General features: G+C 35.9%; 1 protein-coding gene across 1 annotated transcript in view; it reads right to left on the bottom strand.

The window, feature by feature from the left end:
• ICA1 (islet cell autoantigen 1) overlaps positions 1–9,876 on the bottom strand; it is a 59,987-nt gene that overhangs the window by 21,643 nt on the left and 28,468 nt on the right. Inside the window, exons 6-7 of the mRNA XM_015811597.1 lie at positions 4,965–5,090; positions 4,679–4,777 (exon numbers count right to left, since the gene is read on the bottom strand). Coding sequence (XP_015667083.1) covers positions 4,679–4,777; positions 4,965–5,090 — 225 coding nt within the window. The remainder of the gene's footprint in view (positions 1–4,678; positions 4,778–4,964; positions 5,091–9,876) is intronic.

Raw genomic sequence — 9,876 nt, forward strand, 5'->3', positions numbered from 1 at the left:
ATCTTTGTAGTTGGCACCATGTCTAATCGCATTCTGTTAAAGTCATTACTATATTTCTATCCCTTTTTGCAAGGCACATAACAATATCAGTTGTGAAGCACAACTCCTCCAACTCCCTTTTCCTTTTTGAAAAGAAATGGCCAAGCCTGCAGAAAAATCATGATTACTAGACTTCAGGATTTGTCCAAAAGTTTCAGAATGTTAACATTCATGATGAATCACCTACTAGAAATAATTAAAAATATCCAGCAAACGATATTTACAAGAAAGCTAGCTATTTTTAAATGCCCAACAAACTTTTTTCTTAAGAATATATTCAGAAATGCCTTGTATTCTTATTTTGTACATTGTATTCTGATCCATTAAGCTCTGCCCCTTGCCTTTGTCTTACAACATGGGCAAACGGGCAGTACCCTTCATTAAGCATCTTACCAATAAATCAGAATTTGTCCTCCTAGGCAGCTGTGTTGGAGGAGGAGGTGTCAGAAATGTCAAGATGGCAGCACAACCATGTGCGATTGAGGTCAACTCTTTTTACTCTCCTTTCCCCCCCTCACAATGGCTCTGCTTCCAGATTCTATTCTCTGACTTTCAGATGATTTATTGCTCTAGTGCTGGCCCCCTCATTTTCAGCACCTAACATATTCAGACTTATTTCTATCTTTCTCCAATATCCCTTAGTATTTGATTGCTGCTTACTAGATGAATAAAGGGTTCGGAATTCTAGGAAGGGCGAAAATAGGAAGACACAAAGGTCAGTGACAAAGGAAAAGTCTACTGAGAAATCTGTTCACTATTTCAACTCTGCTTTGTTTCTCAGTCCTATTTTCAGTCTCTGCTGCTAATTTAATTTTACAACATTAGTACCAAATTAATTTTTCTACAGGATATATTTCAACTCATTCTTTTTCATTTTAAAGAAGGTAAAGGAATCAACATTTTCAAGCACTGGATAACCCCAAGCAAATAATCTCTTTCTCAACAGGATTCCATGCATTTGTTAATGCATTCAAAATATTATCTCAAACATAAACTTGTCTATCAGGAAAAACAGCTACAATTATACTACTTCCACAATGCACACTGAAGTAAAGAAAATAATCCTTTATCAGATTGTTCATTATCACAGTTTAGCAAAAAGAAGATATCCCTCTAAAACAATGTTTTACTTCCAGATAAATCCTAAATGCAGGTGTTATGTCCTTGGCCAGCAGGCACAAGCTGCAGCGATTGGCCCAGGCAGACCATGTGGATGCCCGGGACAAGAAAGGCTGCTCCCAGCCTTTGCAATGATTGGCCAGCAAGGTATTCTGGGCCAGCAGGCACAGGCTGCAGCGATTGGCCCGGGTAGACCATGTGGATGCCCGGGACAAGAAAGGCTGCTCCCAGCCTTTGCAATGATTGGCCAGCAAGATATTGTGCAGGGGGGCTATAAAAGGGGGCCACACCATTTTAAAATCTGTTCTGTTGGTGTTGCAATAAAGGAGAACTGTTGGAACTCGTTGCTTCGTCTCAATGCCTCTTTTCCTGAAATAGAACAGCAGGGATCTTTCTGGGTCTGAAGATAATGTTTTCCCATGAATAAATCACCAGTTCTTTACAATGTTTTCTTTAAAAAATATTATTAATTAAAATAGAAGACTGGCAATAAACCTATATTTCATTAAAGGCTACTTGATTAATTTAGATAACAATCCTACTAGTAGATCCAGGAGGACTAGTAGGATTGCCATCCTCCCATATATGCCCTCACAATGGCCCAGCATAACACACTAAGTTTTTCTTAAAGAACAGGGAAGGGGAAGAATATACTGTACAACAAAATTTAGATCTTATATAAACTCTGGTTATATAAACTCTGGTATCAGAGTTATAAACTCTGGTATCAGAGTTCAATATTTATCTTTTCAAAAAAGGAACAAACTTCACCAAGGCTAGCATGGCATAAGAAATATATTAGAAATGAGGCAACTTGGGACACTCCAGAGGTTCTGGGATTGCAACACATCCTCCCTCATTCCTGGCCATGATTTGCTTATCCCTGATAATATCAGACTTAATGATATTCCAAATTTAAAGACATAGTCAATGAAGCTCAAGGCTAACCTAGATAATTTATACTGCTTTCCTTTAACTGCTTCTTTGAAGAATGGAAGTTAAGAAATAAGTTAATTCATAAGACTGCCGCAATTATATCAGACTTCTTGCTACTTAGATACTCAAATTAAATATATAATTTTTCCACACAAAAAAATATTTTAGGATATAATTCCTACGAGAAAATGGAAGTGGTTAAGAACTTGGGAAATTCCTTTTCCTCCTGCTATTTCCCTGTTTGAGTTTTCAACCTATAAAGAATATTTTTCATTTAAAAAATTATAATGAGTGATATATGTTATATATGCCTGGATTGGACAATCTTCTGCTTGCTTCATTTCTGTAATTTCAAAGGCAGAAAAATATATTATATGCAAGCATTCCTCCTTTATCCTTCTTTTCGTATGCCAACTTTCAATATTTCATTCCTATTTTATGTAAAGTGACAATTTCCTGTTGCCTTTGAATTGGGGAATTACAATTTAATTATCACCGGGATCAATGCTTAGAAAGAAAAAACAAACCTACTCTCTTGCATACTGTGGTCCTAACAAAAATCTTAACCGACCACACTTCTCTTTAGTTTGTTGTTTTGTTCTTTTTTTGTTTTATTAATGAATTTAGGATGACCTTCATATTGCATAATTACCCAGCAGCATCCAATGTTTTAATAATAATAATAATAATAATAATAATAATAATAATAATAATAATAATAATAATAATAATAATAATAATAATAATAATAATAATAAGAGTTGGAAGAACCGTTTAAGGTCATCTAGTTCAAACCCCTGCTCAGGCAGGAAACCCTATACCATTTCAGACAAAGGCTGCCCAGTCTCTTCTTAAAAACTTCCAGTGTTGGAGCATTCACAACTTCTGGAGGCAGGTTGTTCCACTGATTAATTGTTGTAATTGTCAGGAAATTTCTCCTTAGTTCTAGGTTGCTTTTCTCCTTGATTAGTTTCCCTCAATTGCTTCTTGTCCTGCCCTTAGGTGCTTTGGAGAACTTCCTCTTCTTTGTGGCAACTCCTGAGATATTGGAACACCGCTATCATGTCACCCCTAGTACTTCTCTTCATTAAACTAGACATATCAAATTCCAGCAACCGTTTTTTATATGTTTTAGCCTCCAGACCCCTCATCGTAGCCTCCAGACCCCTCATCGTCTTCGTTGCTCTCCTCTGTATTCTGTCTCAACATCTTTTTTACATTGTGGTGACCAAACTGAATGCAGTATTCGAAGTGTGGCCTTACCAGGCGTTATAAAGTGGTATTAACACTTCATGTAATCTTGATTCTATCCCTCTGTTAATGCAGCCTAGCTTTTTATGTTGGCTTTTTTTGCAGCTGCAGCACAGTGCTGGCTCATATTTAACTGATTGTCCATGAGGACTTCGAGATCCCTCTCACAGTTACTACTATTGAGCAAGGTACCACCTATAATGTACCTGTGCATTTGTTTTTTCTTGCCTAAATGTAGAACCTTACTTTTTTCACCACTGAATTTCATTTTGTTAGATAGCGCCCAATGTTCAAGTCTATCAAGATCCTCCTGTATCTTAATCCTATCTTCTGGAGTTTTGGTTATTCCTGCCAGCTTGTGTCATCTGCAAATTCAAATCATTGATGAAGATGTTGAAGAGCACTGGGCCTTGGGGCACCCCACTACACACTTCCCTCCATGTAGATGCAGTTCCATTGAGAACCACACGCTGAGTACAGCCGGTCAGCCACCTATGAATCCATCTGGTGGTGATGCTGTCTAACCCACATTTTTCTATCTTATCAAGTAGTAGGTTGTGGTCTACTTTGTCAAATGCCTTACTGAAGTCCCAGTAAATTATATCCACAGCATTCATCTGGTCCACTAATTTTGTCACCTGGTCAAAGAATGCAATAAGATTTGTCTGGCATGATCTGTTTTTGACAAACCCATGTTGGCTTTTGGTAATGACTTTGTTTGCCTCTAGGTGTTCTCTGATTCATTGCTTATCTTTTCCAGAATCTTTCCAGGTATTGAGGTCAGGCTGATAGGTCTGTATTTTCCTGGATCCATTTTTTCCCCTTTTTTGAAGATGGGAACTACATCAGCTCTTTTCCAGTTCTCTGGTAGTTCCCCAGTGCTCCAGGATCTTTGAAAGATATAGTTCAGTGGTTCTGAGACCACATCTGCCAGTTCCTTCAGAACCTTGGGGTGTAATCCATCTGGTCCCGGTGATGTGAACTCGTCTAGGGTGGACAGGTGCTCACTTAACATTTTCCTGCCTATCTTGTGTTTCTAATCTATTTTTTACAGTACTAATCTGTTTTTTATGGTACTGTTTTTGATAGGTTGGACTGTTTTTTCCCTTTGTGTAAAGATGGATGCAAAAAACAAGTTAAGTAGTTCTGATTTCTTATTTAGAATGAGACTTCACACTCCATAGCAAAAAAGGAGAAGCAGTTTAGTTTTATGAATGTTGATAAATTAATAACTAGGTTCTATGGAAGACCAAATGTATTTTGCAATAGATTTCATTTGTTTAGATCACACTATTAAAATAGCACTATATAGGTTTAGGCAACTTTTATTTACCTTCAACATAGTGAATTGGTAAGGCTGATAACCTTTGAAACTTTCATGGATAGCTGCCATGGTATGAGATGTTTTTTCCCAAAAATGAAGAAGAGTTGTCTGTAATGGAAAGAAATATGATTCTTCAAATCACATCTAATGGTTAACATTTTCTGTGACATCTAACAAAAATTATCCAGCTGCAAATATTTTACTACATAAAGTTTTTATGTCTGTCACATAAAAACTATGACTCTCATTCCTAAAAATAGCCCCTAAGTTTTATAGATTCTTTCCTTATGGATACCTGGTATGTTGTAAGGACATGAGACAGAAGATTACATCTACTTGCTCCAAGAAGATCCACTTTCTGACAGACATCAGTTTTCAATTTGTCAAAATTCAATTTTGTATGACGGACTTGTGCTTGGACCTAAAAATATAAAGATTACTTGAAAGAATAAGAAGCTCTTAAATATCAGACCATCCAAAATGCTTCCCTTGGTTCCAAAATAACATTTAATTATATTAATTATATTTAATTAACAATAATTGTATCATCATTACTTTGTATTATACATCTATTTCAGTTTTAATATACTTATAACATCCTTCAATAAGAAGTTTTTACAAATGATTTCTGGAATTATTATAAAATAAATATAACTTGTTGAGAAAGAGTGTACAATTCACTTAGCTCTTAACTTCTTTATTCTTGGTAGAAAGAGACAAAGTCAGAATGTTCAAGAATCTGGTGATTCTTAAGGGTGTGGCTTGCTGGCTAGCTGAGGACTCTTTTCTATAAACATTGCAACATTATTTTTCCAGTAAAAAACAAGAAGTAGAACTCAGGGAGAAAGTGAGAATTCAGACCAAAGGCTTCAAAATTGCTGGGAGAAAATAAAATAGATTTGGCAAGCAATTCAGCCAGGAACCCATGATTACATCCAGTGCTTTTTTTGTAAAAAAAAAAAAAAAAAAAAGGTGCCGGAATTCACACACGTCATACAACTTGCCTTGCCTACCCTACAAGGTTCCATCCAAAAAAGGTGCTGGAACTCCGTTCTGGGCGTTCTATGACAAAAAAAGCCCTGATTACATCTATGAGGGATCCATTACTTCTAGTGGTGGGATTCAAATATGTGAACAACTGATTCTCTGTGTGGATGCCGCTTCTGGATGTCCATTCTGGGCCTGGACAACAAAAAATTAGCTACCGGTTCTGCTGAAGTGGTGAGAACTGGCTGAATCCCACCACTGGTTACTTCTTTTTTCAGTATATAGTTTTATATAATATATATTACTAATCTCAATCTTTTTGTTATGATTGCATCTGCTAACATGCAGATTTCAGCCCATTAACTTGAAGCAGCTAACACAGGTTTTTTACTTTGATATATCCCCAAGTATAAACATGTTTGGAACGATATGGCAAGCTTGCACTGATATTTGTGTAACACAGATACTCAATTCCTCCTTGCTGCAAATGCTTGATTGCAATATCATAAACCCAATAGTTAAGTCTATGCTACTTGGGTAGAAATGGTCTAGAAAATAAATCCATAAAAGGCAACAAGAAAGAAGCATGGCACTTGTTTGAAATATGTTTATTTTTTCATCAAGCTATTAGGGGCATATTTCAAATGAAACACCTTCACACAAACTACCTTCAACCAAACTGAATGATTCTCAAATATTCTCCATTTAGACACTCCTGATTCTTTGGTGTTCCTGGTAACATCAATCTGAGAACAAGCAACTACTAGAGTAAAAAATTAATATGGAATGTGATTATTTGGAAAATACTATTCAGATTGTGCAAAATATCCAGAATGTGCATAGTTAATGGTCAGCAAAAAAATGATGTTATAAAATGAATGAGAGATGAACTGAACAGAGAGAAAGGGGAGAATAAAAAAGATGGAAAATAAAAGAAACACAGTTGTTGGATATATACTATTTTCTCCTAAACAGAGAAGATGTTAAGATTGTCACTGTCACATGTCAAACTGCCCTTTTTTTTAAATAGAGCTTACTTTCAAGAAGTTGAATTAGGGACTGGAGCTTAAACATTTTGAAGTTTTAAGAACTTAAGGTGCAATTCAAAAATTACCACTTTAAAGGAAGATCTTACAATGGCTCCCGTAGCTTCTACCTCTGGCTGTATCCTAATTTCAGAAAATCCTAAGAGAATTCACAGAAAAGGATAAATATGGACAGAGTGGATAGCTTTTTGGATACAAAAGATATGGTTAAAATGCCTCCCCAACCTATTCAAATGCTCCAGATCCATGAGGAAATTTAGAATAACCACTTGATAGTTCTAAATGAATCCTTTATGGTTGCTTGCAGTGGAAAAACAATAGTAAAACAAAACAAAACAAAACAGGAAGAGAATGAAAGATATGGCAGAAATTTTAAAAAGGCAGAGCTGTCAACCCCTGGCTGAAAAGCCCAACCAAGCAAAACATCAGAGCCACTGCAAAGTTCTGATGGTTACCTTTATTGAACAGAATCAAACCGGTATGGTCAAAGAGAAGGAAATGATGGGAAGCAGTTAATTAAAAAAATGAACTTTTCCTACCTTTCTCTGACAGTATAGTCATATTGTCCAATAATCTTCTAGTAATTATTATGAGAACAGACTTTAATTTCGCCAAAACAATTCTTCAGCAGCTTCGAGTCTCATGCTCATATAGTACACCTGTAGATTCAAAGCTCTCTTCCCCCCCTTCTGTTGGCAAGTTAGAAGCACACTGCGGCCCTAAAGGCAGTAGGGCTCGTAGCTTGACAAGAGCATTCCAATGTTAGGCTATTCTAACTTTGAAATAGGATTGTTCTCTATTCTTAAAACCAAGCTGAGTGGTTCACAACTAAGAGTAAAAATGTATCTACAAACAAAAAAATAGGAAAACCATATTCCTGGGGGAACTCTACTGCCAAAGACATAGTACACAGAATTCAGGAGCGCAGATTGGGATGCTGCGCCACTGTAGAAGGAAGAGAAATGAGCAGCATTCTCCACTGATTCTTTTGACCTAGTTTCACAACTACGATCTCATGGTTGGTGATGTTTGGGGCAGAGACCCTAGAAGCCACCAAAGACTCAGAAATAACAACAGCCACTACCTCATCCTGCCCAGAAGTCACAGCTAATGCTACATACAAAACCAGGAAAAGCACATTTCAGAAAGAGTAAATGTATTCCCCCCACCCCCCATGTCAAATTAGGTTTCAGAGACTAAGCCTTGGTCAACCCTCTCATCCATGATAAGGATGGATAAGGATGGATGAAAGCTGAACTAGCGTTAAGTAGCACTAGCTGGGGCCAGAATGCACTATGAGTAAAGAAGCAATAAACTCCTATATAAACATACAGGAAAGGGACTATTTACAGTGAAATAGACTCAATCATTCTTTATGTTTTCTGAATGTAGCATAATGCAAAATTATTCAGGTCAATTCAGGTTCATTTTTTTATTTTAAAATGTCATTGTTTATTGATATAAGAATAAAAATAATGTACATTGTGACTTTCAATATTAACATTATGGTTTGTTTAACTATATATTTCTATTACATCTTAAAACTTTGTCTAACTTATTTTCTGAACCAGGATTAATCTATAACCATCCAATCTAAATGTAGCAAGTGTTTAAATAAACCATGTTGTAAATACTAAAGCCAACAGGTAAGGAAAACAGAGGTGAAGAAAAGTACAAATGCTCATTCTCAGCTTAATAAAATAAGCTGATTATGAAATATAAATTGACCTAAAAAAACAGTATATGTATCCCTCACCAAAACGTATGGATGAGCATTCCAACTGACTCTTAATTGATCCAGGAAGAGTGAGGCTACATGACACATAAATAAGGAAACAATTGTTCGTAATCAATCAGGATTCAGAGAAAGAACTCATATTGAGATTTTTGGAGAGTCTGCAGTCTGAAAAAGTTTGTTATCACATGCTTAGGATCCTAAATGAAAGAAAATTGCACTAATGGAATAGTAGAAATAAAATCACTTTGCAGGAAATTTATGTAACATCCAGAATCCTTCTGTGAGGGAGATGGGCAGTTTTAAAATTTGATAGCTAACTACTGTAGTTAAAGTGTTTTAAATGTTCTTTAGGTATTGCCTAGTGTTTATTTTTTTAAAAGTATAATAAACAAAATGCTCCTGTACAAATATATTATAATAAATACATTTTATGTGAACTGATTTACTTTATTCAGATAAAATTCAAAGATTTGCCAGCTAATCAATCAGACTGTAAACAGTTTTTCCTACTGGGCTAGCAGTATGTTCCATTAGTTTTATTTATACAGCATTTGCACATACAGAAACATTTAGTTTATTATACTGTACCTAAGGAACATTTAAAACATCCATTTAGGGGTATTTCCTTCCTTCCTTCCTTCCTTCCCTCCCTCCCTCCCACCTTCTTTCTTTCTTTCTTTCTTTCTTTCTTTCTTTCTTTCTTTCTTTCTTTCTTTCTTTTCTTTCTTTCTTTCTTTCTTTCTTTCTTTCTTTCTTTCTTGTCAATTCTGGAAATTTCTCTTTGTAAACTTGAGACCCAAAGAGATAATTTCCAGGCCTGAGTTTTTAAACAGATTCTGGATATGGTTACATTTCACAAACATCATGCAAGTAAAGTATTCCACCACGTCATAGTATTTTAATTTATAGTGAGAAATGAAAGAAATGAAAAGAAATGTAATGTAACAGTAGTAAAGTAATGGAACAATAGAATAAACAGTGAAAAAGAAAGCAATGAGAATATAGCAATATAAGAATAAAAGATGGGAAGGTGGGGAAGTTGGGAACAAGAGGGGAGATGGGGTTTGCTATCAATCTAGTAGCCGCCTACAGTGTGGTATTCTCCCCTTGGATTCCCAGGCCGATGGGTAGAGCCAGGTCTTCAGGTTCTTACTGAAGGATAGGAAGGTGGAGGCAGATTTCACCTTGGCGAATAGGGTGTTTCAAAGGGCCAGTCTTGCCATTCATTCCTGCCTTTTCTTTGATTTTGATTTTGATTTTATTAAATTTATACCCCGCCCTTCTCCCGGAGGACTCAGGGCGGCTTACAGCCAGTTTAAAACAATGGTACAGTACAATACAAAATTTAAAAAAGATTAAAAATAACTATTCAAATTTGGCCGCTTCTACTAAAAATTTAATTTAAAACCCCTTTAAAATACCCCTAGGCCAGTCCT

The sequence above is a fragment of the Protobothrops mucrosquamatus genome, unplaced genomic scaffold, assembly GCF_001527695.2.
Source record: "Protobothrops mucrosquamatus isolate PMUCROS unplaced genomic scaffold, P.Mucros_1.0 scaffold45, whole genome shotgun sequence".
In the NCBI taxonomy this organism is placed as follows: domain Eukaryota; kingdom Metazoa; phylum Chordata; class Lepidosauria; order Squamata; family Viperidae; genus Protobothrops; species Protobothrops mucrosquamatus.